The sequence below is a fragment of the Babylonia areolata genome, chromosome 21 (genome assembly GCF_041734735.1).
Source record: "Babylonia areolata isolate BAREFJ2019XMU chromosome 21, ASM4173473v1, whole genome shotgun sequence".
In the NCBI taxonomy this organism is placed as follows: Eukaryota; Metazoa; Mollusca; class Gastropoda; order Neogastropoda; family Buccinidae; genus Babylonia; species Babylonia areolata.
In genome coordinates, this window is record NC_134896.1 from 4,748,654 (window position 1) to 4,768,787 (window position 20,134).

General features: G+C 42.1%; 1 protein-coding gene across 1 annotated transcript in view; it reads left to right on the top strand.

The window, feature by feature from the left end:
- The window catches only part of LOC143296012 (usherin-like), a 168,276-nt gene extending 154,474 nt beyond the window's left edge, over positions 1 to 13,802 (top strand). Inside the window, exons 65-71 of the mRNA XM_076607750.1 lie at positions 288 to 538; positions 3,252 to 3,472; positions 6,370 to 6,549; positions 9,841 to 9,930; positions 10,868 to 11,118; positions 11,579 to 11,776; positions 12,364 to 13,802. Coding sequence (XP_076463865.1) covers positions 288 to 538; positions 3,252 to 3,472; positions 6,370 to 6,549; positions 9,841 to 9,930; positions 10,868 to 11,118; positions 11,579 to 11,776; positions 12,364 to 12,450 — 1,278 coding nt within the window. The 3' untranslated portion in view covers positions 12,451 to 13,802. The remainder of the gene's footprint in view (positions 1 to 287; positions 539 to 3,251; positions 3,473 to 6,369; positions 6,550 to 9,840; positions 9,931 to 10,867; positions 11,119 to 11,578; positions 11,777 to 12,363) is intronic.
- The last annotated feature ends 6,332 nt before the right edge of the window (positions 13,803 to 20,134 follow it).

The following is a 20,134-nucleotide window of genomic DNA, read 5'->3' on the forward strand; positions in this document are numbered from 1 at the left end:
AGAGAGAGAGAGAGAGAGAGAGAGAGAGAGATCTGTATATATATATATATATATATACACATACACACACATATATATCTATATAGATAGATATTGCTGATCTACATGTCAAAATGAACACTGTTGCTTTTGACAAGTTAGGAGGGTTCTAATGTGAATGATGTGTGCTCCTTTGTGTTTATTCTTTTCTTCTTTTTTAAAAAAAAAAAAATTATCTTTCAGTCTTTTTATTTGTTTGTTTTCCGATCTTTCTGATTTCCCTTCCTGTGCTGACATGTCACTCGCAGCAAGCGTCAGGACTGTCCCTGCAGCTGACGGCAGGGGAGGCTACCCCCCTGGCCCCCTACACCCCCTACCAGGTCAGCGTGGAGGCCTGCACAGGGGGTGGCTGCACCAACAGCAGCAGCGTTGAGGCCCGTACGGGGGCGGCCCGACCGGCCGGCCTGGAACCGCTAACGGTGGTGAGTGGGGGCGTCAACAGCACGGCCATCACCTTGGCCTGGGAACCACCCTCCCGACCCAATGGAGAGATCATCAGGTTTGTTTTCTGTGACTTGCTTGCTTGCTTATTTACTAACTGTATAACGTGAGTGTGTGTGTATATGGGAGGCAGGACTCGCATGTATTTGTATTTGTTTTTTTTTAACTTTTTAAAAATTTTCCAAAAACATGTATACAATACAGAGAATAGTATGAAACAAACAATATAAAACAAACAGTAGCATCCTCCACTACAGAGAGAAAGACAAAACCAAAACAAAACAAAAAGGAACAAAACAAGACAAAACAAACCAGTAACAACAACAATAACATCAACAAATACAGAAAAACAACCCAAAAAAAAACAAACAAAAAAAACCTTGTCCAATCATTCAATCAGTCAATGTTTACACATTAATGATTGCAGTAATCATGATGATTCAGGATGACATTAATAATAAATAGCCTGGACCAGTTGTAACATAGCAACAGCATCAATTATGTCAACTATTACAGTAATGGTATCAAGGGTGAGGCGAAAGCGAGTGGTAGCATTATAATATCATAATATGTATGTTAATATCGCATGCATTTGTATTTGCGATTTCTTTTAAATGCAAAATATGGTATACTTATTGTAGTTCACAATCCCCTTCAAATGGGGTTTTGGCCCGTTCTGATGACTTACTGACTGTCCAGTACACCCTCTGTGGCGTGTGGGGCAGCAAATATAGAACCACCACTCTTTCCTGTGTTGGGGCGAGGAACCACCAGTCTTGTCTGTGTGTGTGTGTGTGTGTGTCTGTGTGTGTGTGTGTGTGTGTGTGTGTTTGTGTGTGTGTCTGTCTGTTTGTCTGTGTGTGTGTGTGTGTGTGTGTGTGTCTGTCTGTCTGTCTGTTTGTCTCTGTGCGTGTGTGTGTTTGTGTGTGTGTGTGTGTGTGTGTGTGTGTGTGTGTCTGTGTGTCTGTCTGTGTGTGCGTGTGTGTCTCTGTGTGTGTGTGTGTTTGTCTGTGTGTGTGTGTGTGTGTGTGTGTTTGTGTGTGTGTGTGTCTGTTTCTGTGTCTCTGTGTGTGTGTGTGTGTTTGTCTGTGTGTGTGTGTGTGTGTGTGTATGTCTGTGTGTGTCTGTTTGTGTGTGTGTGTGTGTGTGTGTGTATGTCTGTGTGTGTCTGTTTGTGTGTGTGTGTGTGTGTGTGTGTGTGTGTCTGTTTGTGTGTGTGTGTGTGTGTGTGTGTGTGTGTCTGTTTGTGTGTGTGTGTGTGTGTGTGTGTGTGTGTGTTTGTCTGTGTGTGTGTGTGTGTGTGTGTGTGTTTGTGTGTGTGTATGTGTGTGTGTGTGTGTGTGTGTGTGTGTCTCTCTGTCTGTGTGTGTGTGTGTGTGTGTGTGTGTGTGTGTGTGTGTTTGTCTGTGTGTGTGTGTGTGTGTGTGTGTGTGTGTGTGTGTGTGTCTTTGTCTGTGTGTGTGTGTGTGTGTGTGTGTGTGTGTCTCTTTGTCTGTATGTGTGTGTGTGTGTGTGTGTGTGTGTGTGTGTGTGTGTCCTGTACCCCATGCTTGTTCTTGTTTGTGTGATTTGTTGCTGACTTTTTGTGGAAGGCATCACTGACTGTGGACTGCTGGTTGCTGGGACTGCACTGTGGCCAAGGAAGTGGAGTGTTTCTGTGGACGGGCGCCATAGCCGATTGGTTAAAGCGTTGGACTTTCAATCTGAGGGTCTTGGGTTCGAATCACGGTGATGGCGCCTGGTGGGTAAAGGGTGGAGATTTTTTACGATCTCCCAGGTCAACATATGTGCAGACCTGCCAGTGCCTGAACCCCCTTCGTGTGTATGCGCAAGCATAAGATCAAATACGCACGTTAAAGATCCTGTAATCCATGTCAGCGTTCGGTGGGTTATGGAAACAAGAACATACCCAGCATGCACACGCCCGAAAACGGAGTATGGCTGCCTACATGGCGGGGTAAAAACGGTCATACACGTAAAAAGCCCACTCGTGTATATATGAGTGAACGTGGGAGTTGAAGCCCACGAACGCAGAAGAAGAAGAAGAAGAAGAGTGTTTCTGTGTACAAGGGACAGAGATGGCTTTGTGTGTAGGAGTAATGGCCCCTGAAAGGATGTGGTTGTTGGAAGAGCAAAAAAAAACAACAACAAAAAAACACCACCCCCCTGCCTCCCCAAAAAAAACAAAAAAACAAAGTGACAGAGAAAAGACAAAGAAACAGAAAAGCCATACAAGTGAGAACAAAGACTGGACACATGTGCGGAATGTGTACTCTGAAATTTGAAGGTTTGGACAAAAAAAAAAACAACCCAAAAAACCCTCCCAAAACCAAAACCGCCCAATAATTTTTCCAAGTGACTAGTCGGGTGTAGTGCCAGCTATGGAGGTTATTCGTACCACACCCTCACAGACAGGATTTAACTTGACTGAATATGTTCTGTGCAGAGTGGACAAGGATGATTTTATATTGTACTTTTTATCACACCGGATTTCTCTGTGTGGAATTCTGGCTGCTCTCCCAAGGGAGAGTGCCTCAGCACACAGCACTTCCACCACTTTTTTTTTCTTCTCTTTTCTTTCTGTCTGCAAGTGTATCTGTTTGAACAACCAATGTAGATTTTTCCACGGAATGTTTCCTACACACAACCCTTATTGTCATTTCTTTTATGTGCACTGAGTGTGTACTGCACACAGCAGCTTGGTTTGTTGTCTCAGTGACTAAACTTCCAGGAGTTTGCTCCCTTATCAGTGGTTCTTTCCCTTCCTACAGGTTCCTGGTGTACCAACGCCAGGCCTGTCCCCCGACGGACCAGCCGTTCCCTCAGACGTGCGCCGTGGGGGAGACAGAGCAGGTGTACCAAGGGCTGGACACGTCCACAGTGGCTGGAGGTTTGAACCCCTACACGGCGTACCAGTACATGGTGCAGGTGGAGAACGAGGTGGGGCAGGTGGACTTTCCACAGTGGGTCAGGGCCACCACTGCCTCCGCAGGTGAAGTGTGTGTGTGTGGGGGGGGATGGTGGTGGTGGTGGTGGTGTGGGGGATGGGGGGATTTGGGGGGAGGGAGCTGCGGGTGGACTTTCTGCAGTGGGCCATAGCTACCACCACCTCCACAGGTAAAGTCTGTGCAGTTTGTTCAAATAGTTCTTTTTTTAAAATAGAACTTTTGTATTCTCTTATCTCAGAATTGTCATTCCGAGTTGATCAAACCATCGGAAATTTCCATGACAAAAATCTCATCCAATCTGCGTGGCTTAGTAAGATTCAAGAAATTCTCACATGATGCGGATTTGAGTGTATGTGGGACAGGGAATTTTGTTCAAATATCAATACAACATATAGTCATTTTGGAGATCCCTTAGTGAATGATTTTGTTAACTGGAAGAATGAACTTGATGGATAAAGTAGATACTTGCACTATAAAGATTTCAAAACTGACTTACCAGCAGAGAAATATTTATTGTTTACCAAATGTTTATGTTCATTCAGTTAATAAATGTTGTTGTACTACTCACAAGCTATAAGTTGAAATGAACATTATCATAATATACCACATGACGAAAGATTATGGCCAAAGTGTAATTTGTCAGTGACTGGAGATGAATTTCATTTCATCATGGAATGTCCTCAACATAATAATTTATGACATGAATTGATTCACCAGTATTTTCTTTGTCCTAGGTCAGGTTATGATTTTTGTTGACTGATGTCTTCATATTTTGATTAAACTTTTGCATTCATTTTGAGAATTTATAAAGATGACAAATGTCTGTTAGAAAGAGTATAACTTTGCAAATAAAATAATAAGGACAGATTTATAGTTAGAACTGCATTCGATGAGAACACCATGAAAGAGGTGGTTTTATTGTCACTTCCTTTGAAATATTCCTGAGCAGTTTCATAGATTGTTTTGGTATGCTTTGAACTTGCGTATACATTTTGAGAATTTAATATTGTATTTGCTACACAAGTGTTGTTAATACATTTCAGTTATTAATTAATTTTCATGCTTTTTTTAAAAATTTTTTTTATAATCGTCTAATTTCCAAAGGGGTGAAAGAATAAACGTTTGAATCTTAGCCAAGTATGCATATGTGTGTATAAGTGTGCATGTGTGTGTGTGTGTATTTGTGTGTGTGAGTGTGTGTGCATGTGTGTTGGCATGTGTGCGTGTATGGATGTGCATATGCGCATGCATGCACGTGCACACACATGTACATGTGTGCACACTGTCACACCTGTTAGTGCTCCAATAGGCTAAAGTCATAGGAACCAGTGCTCCTATAGGGTAAAGTCATAGGAACCAGTGCTCCTATAGGCTAAAGTCATAGGAACCAGTGCTCCAATAGGCTAAAGTCATAGGAACCAGTGCTGCAATAGGCTAAAGTCATAGGAACCAGTGCTCCTATAGGGTAAAGTCATAGGAACCAGTGCTCCTATAGGCTAAAGTCATAGGAACCAGTGCTGCAATAGGCTAAAGTCATAGGAACCAGTGCTCCTGTAGGGTAAAGTCATAGGAACCAGTGCTCCTATAGGCTAAAGTCAAGGAACCAGTGCTCCAATAGGCTAAAGTCATAGGAACCAGTGCTCCTATAGGCTAAAGTCATAGGAACCAGTGCTCCTATAGGGTAAAGTCATAGGAACCAGTGCTCCTATAGGGTAAAGTCATAGGAACCAGTGCTCCTATAGGCTAAAGTCATAGGAACCAGTGCTCCAATAGGCTAAAGTCATAGGAACCAGTGCTCCTATAGGGTAAAGTCATAGGAACCAGTGCTGCAATAGGCTAAAGTCATAGGAACCAGTGCTCCTATAGGCTAAAGTCATAGGAACCAGTGCTCCAAAAGGCTAAAGTCATAGGAACCAGTGCTGCAATAGGCTAAAGTCATAGGAACCAGTGCTCCTATAGGGTAAAGTCATAGGAACCAGTGCTCCAATAGGGTAAAGTCATAGGAACCAGTGCTCCAATAGGGTAAAGTCATAGGAACCAGTGCTCCTATAGGGTAAAGTCATAGGAACCAGTGCTCCTATAGGCTAAAGTCATAGGAACCAGTGCTCCTATAGGCTAAAGTCATAGGAACCAGTGCTCCTATAGGCTAAAGTCATAGGAACCAGTGCTCCAATAGGCTAAAGTCATAGGAACCAGTGCTCCAATAGGCTAAAGTCATAGGAACCAGTGCTCCTATAGGGTAAAGTCATAGGAACCAGTGCTCCAATAGGGTAAAGTCATAGGAACCAGTGCTCCAATAGGGTAAAGTCATAGGAACCAGTGCTCCAATAGGCTAAAGTCATAGGAACCAGTGCTGCAATAGGCTAAAGTCATAGGAACCAGTGCTCCTATAGGGTAAAGTCATAGGAACCAGTGCTCCAATAGGCTAAAGTCATAGGAACCAGTGCTGCAATAGGCTAAAGTCATAGGAACCAGTGCTCCTATAGGGTAAAGTCATAGGAACCAGTGCTCCTATAGGCTAAAGTCATAGGAACCAGTGCTCCTATAGGGTAAAGTCATAGGAACCAGTGCTCCTATAGGGTAAAGTCATAGGAACCAGTGCTCCTATAGGGTAAAGTCATAGGAACCAGTGCTCCTATAGGCTAAAGTCATAGGAACCAGTGCTCCAATAGGCTAAAGTCATAGGAACCAGTGCTCCTATAGGCTAAAGTCATAGGAACCAGTGCTCCTATAGGCTAAAGTCATAGGAACCAGTGCTCCTATAGGCTAAAGTCATAGGAACCAGTGCTCCAATAGGCTAAAGTCATAGGAACCAGTGCTCCTATAGGCTAAAGTCATAGGAACCAGTGCTCCTATAGGCTAAAGTCATAGGAACTACAAGTGGAACTTGAAACTATCTTTCATAACCCACCACCAAGAGAGTGAATGACTCTGTGTGCAGACCCAGTGTACATGAAGCGACCCACCCTGTCAAAGAACGGGTGGCTGGCAGTCATCGACTGGACAGGGTGCTTCCAGCTGAACGGTCAGCTGCGTGAATACCTGTTGAGAGTGGACAGCGAGCTGAAGCTGAGGAACACGTCCACGGTGTACTCTGCACTGAGGTCCACAGATGATGCTCGTGAGTCCTCTGTGTGTGTTCACAGGAAGTTGTTGTCCACGTGGTTATTGATTCATGGTGTGGTGACTTTGTTAAGGCTGTTTCTTTTTGTGTGAGGGTGGATTATAGAAGAGTTTTTGGTTCAGGATGGTGCATGATGACATCTTGTAAAGGTGAGAATGTGTTTGTTCAGTGGACATCAGCTGTTTGTGCCTTGCTGGATGAGAAATATATGGTATTGAGCTTCAGAAATAATGGAGACAGTGATAGTGTAGGGGTTGATATACACTATCAGAAAAAGCTTTTGCAGTAATTGATATTTCTGATTAGTTTAAGTATGAGCTAGCCTTGCAGGTTATGTCAGCAGTATACATCTTCATCATGTCTATGTAATTGTAAATCCTGAATGGTGATCTGGCAAGGGAACAGTTTTCTTTTTGAGTCCCTTGCTCCTGTGCCTTTTGTGGTTGCTGTCAGTCAGTCCGTCTCCTTATTTGTCTCTGAATTTATTTTTCTGCCTGAATTAGAGTTTGGTTTGCACAGATCAACTGTCTTTTATTGTACGGTAGGTTGCAATAGCCATTTACAAAGGCTTTTTTTTTTAAAGGATGCACCAGAATGTTTTATACCCGTTGATGTATATGTATCAATACTGATTTTTGATGGGATCTCTCGTGTTGTTTTAAACTGGAACTGTAGCCTCAGAGATTATGGCATCAAAGGCTGGATGTCAGAAACTCCGGCCTAAGTTGCTAATATACTGCTCTCGTAAACAAGGAATTGTCTTGGTTTGTCTTGCCTTGAACTGGATTGTTAGGGTGTGAGGTGATTGCTGTTCTTCTTCCCTCGGACTTACCCCATTTGGTATTCATGACAAGACCTTGATCTGGTAGTATCTGACTTACCCCATTTGGTATTCATGACAAGACCTTGATCTGGTAGCATCTGACTTACCCCATTTGGTATTCATGACAAGACCTTGATCTGGTAGTATCTGACTTACCCCATTTGGTATTCATGACAAGACCTTGATCTGGTAGCATCTGACTTACCCCATTTGGTATTCATGACAAGACCTTGATCTGGTAGTATCTGACTTACCCCATTTGGTATTCATGACAAGACCTTGATCTGGTAGTATCTGACTTACCCCATTTGGTATTCATGACAAGACCTTGATCTGGTAGTATCTGACTTACCCCATTTGGTATTCATGACAAGACCTTGATCTGGTAGCATCTGACTTACCCCATTTGGTATTCATGACAAGACCTTGATCTGGTAGCATCTGACTTACCCCATTTGGTATTCATGACAAGACCTTGATCTGGTAGCATCTGACTTACCCCATGACAAGACCTTGATCTGGTAGCATCTGACTTACCCCATTTGGTATTCATGACAAGACCTTGATCTGGTAGCGTCTGACTTACCCCATTTGGTATTCATGACAAGACCTTGATCTGGTAGTATCGGACTTACCCCGTTTGGTATTCATGACAAGACCTTGATCTGGTAGCATCTGACTTACCCCATTTGGTATTCATGACAAGACCTTGATCTCGTAGCATCTGACTTACCCCATGACAAGACCTTGATCTGGTAGTATCTGACTTACCCCATTTGGTATTCATGACAAGACCTTGATCTGGTAGCATCTGACTTACCCCATTTGGTATTCATGACAAGACCTTGATCTGGTAGCGTCTGACTTACCCCATTTGGTATTCATGACAAGACCTTGATCTGGTAGTATCGGACTTACCCCGTTTGGTATTCATGACAAGACGTTGATCTGGTAGTATCTGACTTACCCCATTTGGTATTCATGACAAGACCTTGATCTGGTAGCATCTGACTTACCCCATTTGGTATTCATGACAAGACCTTGATCTGGTAGTATCTGACTTACCTCATTTGGTATTCATGACAAGACCTTGATCTGGTAGCATCTGACTTACCCCATTTGGTATTCATGACAAGACCTTGATCTGGTAGCATCTGACTTACCCCATTTGGTATTCATGACAAGACCTTGATCTGGTAGCATCTGACTTACCCCATTTGGTATTCATGACAAGACCTTGATCTGGTAGTATCTGACTTACCCCATTTGGTATTCATGACAAGACCTTGATCTGGTAGTATCTGACTTACCCCATTTGGTATTCATGACAAGACCTTGATCTGGTAGTATCTGACTTACCCCATTTGGTATTCATGACAAGACCTTGATCTGGTAGTATCTGACTTACCCCATTTGGTATTCATGACAAGACCTTGATCTGGTAGCATCTGACTTACCCCATTTGGTATTCATGACAAGACCTTGATCTGGTAGTATCTGACTTACCCCATTTGGTATTCATGACAAGACCTTGATCTGGTAGCATCTGACTTACCCCATGACAAGACCTTGATCTGGTAGTATCTGACTTACCCCATTTGGTATTCATGAAAAGGTTTGATCTGGCAGCATGCTTATTGACGCTTACCTGTAAAAAATCACTGTGTGCTGTGTCTTGTCCAGTCATTTTGTGGCAGAATGCTTCCAGTTGTGTTATGTGGAGACTGTGTTCATCATGAATTTTGGGCAGTGAATTTTTTCCAATCAGGAAAAAACCTGAAGTGTTCTTCTTTTCTGGCCCATACAATCATTGGGTCTATTGATTTGTGTCATGTGTGAACACATCACGGTCTATTGATTTGTGTCGTGTGTACACATGACAGGGTCTATTGATTTAGGTCATCTGTACACATGTCAGGGTCCATTGATTTGTGTCATGTGTGTACACATGTCAGGGTCCATTGATTTGTGTCATGTGTGTACACATGTCAGGGTCCATTGATTTGTGTCATGTGTGTACACATGTCAGGGTCCATTGATTTGTGTCATGTGTGTACACGTGTCAGGGTCCATTGATTTGTGTCATGTGTGTACACATGTCAGGGTCCATTGATTTGTGTCATGTGTACACATGTCAGAGTCCATTGATTTGTGTCATGCGTGTACACGTGTCAGGGTCCATTGATTTGTGTCATGCGTGTACACATGTCAGGGTCCATTGATTGTGTCATGTGCGTACACATGTCAGGGTCTATTGATTTGTGTCATGCGTGTACACGTGTCAGGGTCCATTGATTTGTGTCATGCGTGTACACATGTCAGGGTCCATTGATTTGTGTCATGTGCGTACACATGTCAAGGTCTATTGATTTGTGTCATGTGTACACATGTCAGGGTCTATTGATTTGTGTCATGTGTGTACATGTGTCAGGTTCCATTGATCGGGGTCATGTGTTTGATGACAGTGATTCGTTTTGAGGTGGAGGCAGTGACTGATGTGGGACAGGTTGTCTCCCCTGTCATCATCTTTGATCCCAACGCCTTTGACAACCAAGGTGAGTTGTACAGGGTGAACTTCGCTCCTTTTGTTTTTTTTTTCTCCTTTTTTCCACCATTGCAGATGAGGTTCTATTCTCCAGTTTTCTGTTTTGCAGGCAGCAGAACTCAGTTTCAGTTTCAGTTTCTCAAGTAGGCGTCACAGCGTTTGGACAAAGCCATACAAGCTACACCGCATCTGCAAGGCAGATGCCTGATGAGCAGCACAACCCAATGCGCTTAGTCAGGCCTTGAGTGTGCGAATATATGTTTGTGTCCCTATCAGAGTGGATTTCTCCAACAGAACTTTGCCAGAGGGCAACACTCTGGTTGCCATGGGTTCTTTTTCAGTGCGCTAAGTGCTTGTCTGCATATGGGACCTCAGTTTATCGTCTCATCCGAATGACTAGATGCTCAGTTTGATTTTCCAGTCAAACTTGGGAGAAAGCACGAGAGCGGGGTTTGAACCCAGAGCCTCACAGACACGCTGTATTGGCAGATGAGCATCTTATCCATTCTGCCACCTTCCTCCTTTTCTGTGAAAATTGAGATATTGTAAACGGAAAAAAAAACCATGATCATATTCATCCATACATCCTCAATAACCGTATTTTGAGTACAGTTTCAGTTTCAGTTTCAGTAGCTCAAGGAGGCGTCACTGCGTTTGGACACAAATCCATATACGCTACACCACATCTGCCAAGCAGATGCCTGACCAGCAGCCATAACCCAACGCGCTTAGTCAGGCCTTGAGAAGAAAAAGGTGAATAAATAATAGATAAATACATTAAAAAACTACTACTACTAATAATAATATGTATAAGGCACAAAAACTTGATGAAGTCAACTATAAGCGTACATAAATAAATAAATAAATAATAATTAAAAACCAAAGGAAGAAAACAGAGAGAACTGTACACAGCGTTGTCATTATCAACCACCTGCTGATATCCACAGGGACGACCAAGACTCCAGTGACAGCACCCCCTGTGGTGTTGAGCAAACCGTGGTATGAAGAGGTGTGGTTCATCATTGTCGTCGTCATCGTCTTCCTCCTCCTCCTCTTCCTCATCTTCGCCGTCTGCCTTCGTCGCTCCTCGCCCAAAGACCCCTACGTGCGAGAGCGCATGCCTCTGCCCCCCGATCAGTACAAGATGCCCCTTGACCTCTATGTCATCGACGCTCATGACGGCAGTGTCATTGATGCTGTGAGCTACTTTGAAAAAATTTAACATTTTTTTCTATTCACTCATTTTGTAAATAATAATTGGACATGTAAAATCCAATCCTATATGCGTGTGTGTGTGTGTGTGTGTGTGAGTGTATGTGTGGTGTGTGTGTGTGTGTGTGTGTGTGTTTGTGGTGTGTGTGTGTGTAGTGTGTATGTGGGGGGGGTGAGTGTGTATGTGTGTGTGTGTGTGTGCATGTATGTATGTGCATGTGTGTGTGTGCTTTTGTGTGTGTGATATGGATGCTTAACCTGAGTTCTAATGAAGCATGTGTGTGTGTATGTGTGTGTGTGGTGTGTGTGTGGTGTGCATATGTATGTGTGTGTGTATGTATGTGTGTGTGGTGTGTGTATGTGTTGATATACATGTGTGAGTGTGTGTGTGGTGGTTCTGTCTGTGTGTGTGTGTGTGTGTGTGTGTGTGTGTGTGTGTGACACAGACGATATCACCCACCATGTCGGGAAGCGGGACCCTGTCCCATGGGCCGGGCGTGGGCATGATCAACCCGGCCTTTGATCCCACGCTGCCCCGCCTCCAGACGCTGTCCATTGGCCCCGGGTCCAAGTCCTCCCTGCGCGCACTGGACGATGACGACATCGACAACATCAACTGGGACAGGAACTTCGACAGCGGTTTGGTGAGTGCCGGTAAAAAGACAGTGAAAAGTGGTGTTTGAAGTCATCAGTCAGTATCCAGCACAGTCACTTTTGAGTGGGTTTTTTATATGGCTAATTATATGGGCATACACATACACATATATGCATGTACACTCATAAACATGTACACAGATGCATAGACACACACATAGGCATATGCATGCAGACACACACACACTCACAAGCACATGTGCATGCGCGCATGGGCGCGCGCACACACATACACAACTGCTTTTTACTTCCCCATTTACAAAGTGCACTAAGTAATTTCCTTTGATTGTAACGCTATTTATTCAAATATTCATCTTTGATTCCAGCCTGTGTCTGTCCTGTTTCCCCTAGCTCACCAAACATCCACCCCTCCTGTCCTACCCTTATATATATATATATATATATATATATCTTGCTTTTTAGGAAATAACATTCAAATGTGAAGGTCAATACTTTAACCGGCTGTCTACAGTCATCAGTAAGCATGATGGGACGTTAAACACAATTCCTGGTCTACACGGATGACCGGTGCTTTGTTTTTCCTGACAGTGACATGGCCTGTGCTCTGTGTGTGCAGTTTGAAGACGACGACATCGACAGCCTCAACAACCCGGCCTACAGCTACACCAAGGAACAGACAGTCTTCACAGACACACATTTATGAGCCACTCAGGTCTCTGGTGGGTTGGTTGTCTTCATCGTTAAAATTACCGTCTTCAGAATGATACGACCAAAGCTGCTGTCACAAGGGAGTGTGTCAGTCAGAAAGGAGATGACGGAATGTGTGTTTTCTGCATGACATTGTTGGACAAACCCATACAAGCTTAGCTACACCACATCTGCTGTTGTATGAGACAAGATTTGAAGCCGTGCTTCTTGTGTTGGGCAGGCTGTTTTTGGTGGTTTTTTTGTCAGTCCTGTGTTTTGAGGAAATAGTGGTGTGAGCCAGTGGATGGTGATTCTCGCATAACGGCAGGTGTCCACTAGTGTTGTGTTCTGTGTTTGTTAAATATTCTGGTAAGAAGACATTTTTTTAATTACGTATGGATGTAGGTTGCTATAGAGGAATGGGCAACTTATAGGATGGATTATGTGGCTGAAACCGTGATGGCTTGTCCCTCTTATAAAGACATGAATAAATGTGGATAAGAGTGTAAAAATAGTATGTGGACAAGGAGTATAAGAATTGTATGTGGATAAGAGTATAAACATGTGGGTAAGAGTATGAGAGTTGTATGTGGATAAGAGTATAAATATGTGGGTAAGAGTAAAAAAAAAATATATGTGGATAAGCATATAAATATTTGATTTGTATTTCTTTTTATCACAACAGATTTCTCTGTTTGAAATTTGGGCTGCTCTCCCCAGGGAGAGTGCATCGCTATACTACAGCACCACCCATTTGCATTTTTTCCTGCGTGCAGTTTTATTTGTTTTTCCTATCGAAGTCGATTTTTCTACAGAATTTTGCCAGGGACAACCCTTTTGTTGCCGTAGGTTCTTTTACGTGTGCTAAGTGCATGCTGCACACGGGACCTCGGTTTATCATCTCATCCGAATGACTAGCGTCCAGACCACCACTCAAGGTCTAGTGGAGGGGGAGAAAATATCGACGGCTGAGCTGTGATTTCAACCAGCGCGTTCAGATTCTCTCGCTTCCTAGGCGGACGCGTTACCTCTAGGAGTGGGTAAGAGTGTAAGAATTGTATGTGGATAAGAGTGTATAATAAAAAAAAGAGAAGAAAAGAGACCAGACAGTACAGTGAGGCCCTGTGGGCTGTGAGATATGCAGCCAACAGAAAGAAATGCAAAACAAAGTTTCACCAGAAGACAACACTGTCGTTCCCATGGTTTTGTTTCCTGTGCGTCAAGTGCTTGATGCACATGAGACCTCAGTTCATCGTCTCCTCCCAGTGACCAGGCGCTCAGTTTGATTTTCCTGTCAAACTTGGGAGAAAGGACGAGAGCGGGATACGAACCCAGACCCACACTGACTGTGTATTGGCACGACGAGTGTCTTAATCTGGAGTGATGGCCTAGAGGTAACGCGTCCGCCTAGGAAACGAGAGAATCTGAGCGTGCTGGTTCGAATCACGGCTCAGCCGCCGATATTTTCTCCCCCTCCACTGGACCTTGAGTGGTGGTCTGGACGCTAGTCATTCGGATGAGACGATAAACCGAGGTCCCGTGTGCAGCATGCACTTAGCGCACGTAAAAGAACCCACTGCAACAAAAGGGTTGTTCCTGGCAAAATTCTGTAGAAAAATCCACTGCGATAGGAAAAACAAATAAAACTGCATGCAGGAAAAAATACAAAAAAATGGGTGGCGCTGTAGTGTAGCGACGCGCTCTCCCTGGGGAGAGCAGCCCGAATTTCACACAGAGAAATCTGTTGTGATAAAAAGAAATACAAATACAAATACAACCATTCTGCCTCCTCCCTAAAGGATACAGTACAGAGTCTGTGAGGCAGAATTATGTGGAAGAAATCCAGTCTGGTACACAGTTATGTATGCATGAACTCCAGGCCTGACAAAGTGCGTTGGGTTATGCTGCTAGTCATGTATCTGCTTAGCGGATGTGGTGTAGCGTGTATGGATTTGTCTGAGCGCAGTGACGCCTCCTTGAGAAACTGTAACTGTCTCCTGTTACTTAACTCTGCCCACTTTTGGAGCTGGTCATAAAGTCTTGGGTGTTCTTTTCACTGTTATTAAATCTTCAAGACTGTACTTGGATAAGCCACAGAGATTTGTGTTTTCACATCTGATCACTGAAGATTTGTCAGTAATGTTTCTTGCATCTGTGGTGCTCACATAACAGCCGATCATATACCAACTTGCGATATGTTAAAGTCTCAAATCCCTGAACTGAAATCATCTTCAGTGTTGACGATCTTCAGCAGTCTATTGCTAATGTATGACTTTTTCAACTCCTTGTTAAATAGTCCAGTTGGTTCGCTGTTATAGTTGTTAGTTTTTCATTTGAAATATGTTATATTGTTATGTTGTTTTTTTTTGTTTGTTTTTTTAAGCAAAACTTAAATCAATAATTTTCATACACACACACACACACACTTTCACTTACTTGTATGCGTACACAGTAATCCCCCCTCCTCCCACTCGATTTTTTTCCTTCCCTCGTCTAATATCACTTACAGTGAAAAGACGTTAAACTAAAGAACGAACTGAAGATTTGTTTTTTCAATATGTATTGTAGAAAAGTCTCATCTCAATTTTCCTTGATCTTGTTTACTCTTGTCCTGTATTGTTGAAACTTGTTTTGCTTGTCTTTAATCCTGAACAGTTTTGTTTGTTGCTGGTTCAGAAATGTCGTCTTCACTGATTTTCATTTGGAAAGGAACATTCATGCTTGACATTTTGAATCACAGTTTTTTTGTTTTTTTTTTTGTGGCTGGTTCCGAAGCTTATTTTCATCACAAATTTTTTTATGTGACTGGTTCCAGAACTTTTTGTCTCCATGTTCAGATTTTGAATTTGTATGCATATATCCTTTAAAACATGAAAGTTTGGTCATGGTACTTGAAGCCTTTTATACCTGAAATTATTCCCGCAGTTTATTGTCATTTATCGAATTGTATATGCAGTCCGCTCATAAAAGATTTCATCTCCGTTTTCAAAGATGGACTTCTTCATAATGTGCAAAAACATTTGTGTTGTGAAGCACCTTGACACTGAAGTGTTTTTATGGACAGATTATTTTCCCATAGTGCTGAGTGATCTTCAGGGACAGATAACTCTCTCCCGTTGTTTTCAGGGAGCATGACAGATCATAGTGAAACATCAACAGCCTTGTTGCATCAGTTCAGCATCATAAAAATTTTGAGTGTAAAAAAATCACTGAGACTTAAGTTTAGAGTGTACAGACTGGTGAGATATATCTATAGTGTTCATAGATATATTGTGATATTGTGTTAAAGTTTAGAGTATACAAACTGTTGAGATGTATATACAGTGTTCATAGATATGAAGTGCTGGGCTAGTTTAGAGTTAAAAGTTTAGAGTATACAAACTAGTGAGATGTATCTATAGTGTTCATAGATATGTAGTGCTAGGCTGGCTCAGAGTGGAGGGTATAGTATGTCAGAGGAGGCTCAGCCATCCATGCATCACAACTGATGTAAAAAGACAGTGAAAAAACGACAGGTATACGGTTTGACTAGTTGTTTTCACCTTGCTGTAATACCATCTATGAATGAAACAAACAGTAAGTTAACATTGTTTTGTGAATCAGAAAATGAGATTTATATTGTTCTGATGAGATGTGTGACTAGATTTCATACGGAGAGTATTTTTACAATGTGATGTCCCTTCATTGTTTGCTGCAATTTCATTTGGGTCAGTCGTACATTACTTTATAAGCTTACATTGCATGTGTGTTTGGACCGCACATGCAGCTAGTCTAATTTTGTATTTTTGCATACTATGGACATGTTTCGATGTGTGTGTGTGTGTGTGTGTGTGTGTGAGGTTATGTGTGTGCATGGAAGAGAGGGGGCAGGGGGAGAAAGAGACTGACAGTATGTTTAACTCACTCAGTACGGCCAGTCCTCTCTTCTCCTCTACACAGACCCCTCGGATGTCCAGTGGGTGTCTGAATGACCCAACCTTTAGCTTCTGTCGTCAGAACTGTGGTATTTGTCAACATTCACGTCTTCAGTATAAGAGCGTTCCGCTTGCAATATTTTGGTGATGGTAATTGGGATGAAACGCTGTTAACGTCATCTCTTTCGCCGTTCGTATGGAGAGAGTTAACATATTGATTTTGCTTGTCCATTGCTTCTTTGGCAATGTTCATAAAGGAATTCTTTGAAAACTTGTCATGATTTGCAGTAAATTTCACCACTCCTTAGCACATTGACCCATATCTTTCTTCAGGTCAGACAATTGAAGATCAACAGTAGATTTAAGTTTTCAATCAGACAGCAGCTGTCTGTAATAGTAAAAGTATAATGTTGAATATTTTCATGTAAAAAAAATTGTAGTTCATCTCCAGAATAAAAATATTTTTCCTGACTGGTAAATTGAAAAAATGACAAATACAAAATTAAGAGTGTAATAATCACTATTTACCAGTACAGGATGGGTTAATGGAATTAGAGAATACCATGTTAATAAAATGAATTTTTAAAATGTGACATGAGTACTGCTGGTGATGACTTTCATTTTATGATGGTAGCCTGTATTTATCTGATATTTGTAAAAGATTGTTACCCGATCGATATCTACATCCAAAACCTGTATTCTTGTTTTGTGGCTTATTTTCTTCAGGCAAAGTGGGTACTTCATTCATTAGAACTTGCAGTGTTGCATAGGACATTTTCACATGGATAAAAAGACTGTTTACACTCTGTTCTGATAAATCTAGTTGTGTATTTGATTTTGTTGTTTTCTGAAATTTTCCATGTCCCAACATGAGTCACAGATTTATTAAAATCTTGAATCTTCAGTTGTGAAATTTGCATAGTTTGTGCATTGTTTAAGAATCGTATTACCCAGAAATAAAATGAATTTGTGGCTGGAGTGTTCCAACATAAATCTGAAACAAAGCATTTCGGTTTAGGTCTACAAAAGTATAATCATTTGATGAAACAGTACATTATGCTGCATGCTTTGACAAAGGACAAAAAAAAAAAAAAAAAATCTTGTTGTTGCTGTACATGTCATCAGTTTGTTTTCTTGATTTCTGTCTTGTACAGGTGGTTTTAGCGTGCAACATTCCATCTGGACAACTTTCATTTTTCTTGTCATGTCATAATGAAATCGTGTTTTTATGCAATTATGTATAACTGTGATCACTGATTTCTCTGAAGACTAATTCACAGCCAAAACAATGCAGAGATGTTTGTATGGTTATCACTCACTTTTCAGACTGTGTGTATATTTATCTTTTCTGTGACTTTTTACCGAGTTGTAGTGTTATGTAAACACCATCTACACACCAAGTGTGTGTGTGTGTGTGTGTGTGCAAGTGTGTGCGCGCATGAACATGGATGTATGCAATTGTATTTGATATCTAGACATGTTGTTCATTCTTATCCTTCATATCCATCCTTTTATTTATTTACTTACTTATTTATGTACGCTTATCTATTATTTATTCACCTTTTTTTTTCTCAAGGCCTGACTAAGTGCGTTGGGTTACGCTGCTGGTCAGGCATCTGCTTGGCAGATGTGGTGTAGCGTATATGGATTTGTCCGAACGCAGTGACGCCTCCTTGAGCTACTGAAACTGAAACTGAAACTTCATATGAACTTGTACGTTTTTCCTTCAGTCGTGTTTCCTTAATTAAATAGTGAATCTCTGAGGTGATGAAGAAAGGGGTAGAAATACCTGTGTTGTTGATTAAACAGTGAATCTCTGAGGTGATGAAGAAAGGTGTAGAAATACCTGTGTTGTTGATTAAACAGTGAATCTCTGAGGTGATGAAGAAAGGGGTAGAAATACCTGTGTTGTTAATTAAACAGTGAATCTCTGAGGTGATGAAGAAAGGTGTAGAAATACGTGTGTTGTTAATTAAACAGTGAATCTCTGAGGTGATGAAGAAAGGGGTAGAAATACCTGTGTTGTTAATTAAACAGTGAATCTCTGAGGTGATGAAGAAAGAGGTAGAAATACCTGTGTTGTTGATTAAACAGTGAATCTCTGAGGTGATTTAGAAAGGGGTAGAAATACCTGTGTTGTTAATTAAACAGTGAATCTCTGAGGTTGGTTCCTCGCCAGCTTGTGGTCACTTGATGACTTGTTCAGACAGAAGATGTTCTTTCATTTCTTGATGGTGTGAGATTTATCAGCTCTGTGATGTTTTTGATGTGTATTATATTGCTTTTTGTAACAACAGATTTCTCTATGTGAAATTCCAGCTGCTCACCAGTGTGTCTCCACAGTGCGGCACCACATGAGATATTTACTTTTGTTGCTGTTTCTCTACCTGCAAGTGGATTTCTTTTGCTATTGAAGTGGATCTTTCGTCAGAGATTTGCCAGGGACAACACTTTTGTTCATGTGGGCTATTTCGCATGCGTTAAGTGCGTACTGTACACGGAACCTTGTTGTATCGTCTCATCCAAGTATGAGCAGTCAGTCAGCTGTTTTCATCTTGTCGCAGAGTGACTGTTCCATGCTGAGTTGTTTGTGGTCCATGTTGAGGTGTGGTCCATGTTGTGACTGTTCCATGCTGAGTTGAGGTGTGGTCCATGTTGAGGTGTGGTCCATGTTGTGACTGTTCCATGCTGAGTTGAGGTGTGGTCCATGTTGAGGTGTGGTCCATGTTGAGGTGTGGTCCATGTTGTGACTGTTCCATGCTGAGTTGAGGTGTGGTCCATGTTGTGACTGTTCCATGCTGAGTCGAGGTGTGGTCCATGTTGTGACTGTTCCATGCTGAGTCGAGGTGTGGTCCATGTTGAGGTGTGGTCCATGTTGTGACTGTTCCATGCTGAGTTGAGGTGTGGTCCATGTTCAGGCACCTTGGCAGGGTCAGTCAGGTGTTGGACGACTGACCCAATGGTCACCAGTGGTGAGGGTTCCAGGCCCCGTTTCAGTATGGTCACATGTCACTGGGAAAGGCACTTTACTCCGACTTTCCTCACTGCAGCTGGGTGTGAATGGGTACCTGGCTTGGTTGGGGATGGCTGAAACAGTGGAAAAGGAGGACTTGGCCCTGCCTTTCTGTGGCCTTAAAAAGCAATGGGACCATCTACCTTTTTTACCTGTAGTTTCATCTTGAGCCGTATCATAACCAACTGTCCTTCTGACAGATGAGTTTGTTTGCATTTCAAGATATAGGGCTGACTTTAAATGTGGTGTACAGTTTGTATCTGGCCTGTGTGAATTGTGAATCATGTTGCAGCTGAGTTGGCACTTTCTGTACTTGTGATGTTGCTGCTTTCATTTTTATAAGTGCTCTGTCATGCAGCTGAATTGGCCTCTGGTCATATATATGTATATTGTGTATTAGCAGAAAGCAGTTAGAATGTGTATTTAGTTTCAGATTGGTTTAATAAAGCAGTTAGAATGTGTATCAGGTTTCAGATTGGTTAAATAAAGCAGTTAGAATGTGTATCTATATTAATCCTAAGCTGTTGTTAAATTGAACTGAAGTTTCAGACTGGTTGATAACGAAAGCAGTTACAGTTTGAATCTGTATTGATCCTGAGGTGTTGTGATTCTGTCCTGAAGGTTTCAGACTGGTTGATAATGAAAGCGGTTAGAGTTTGTATCTGTATTAAACCAGAGCTGTTATTCTCTAGTGAACCTTTGTACCAGTTTAGTCAATACGTCAAGCCGGTGTTTCATCTTGGGTTTCTTGTTCTCAGCACCTCAGATGAGCT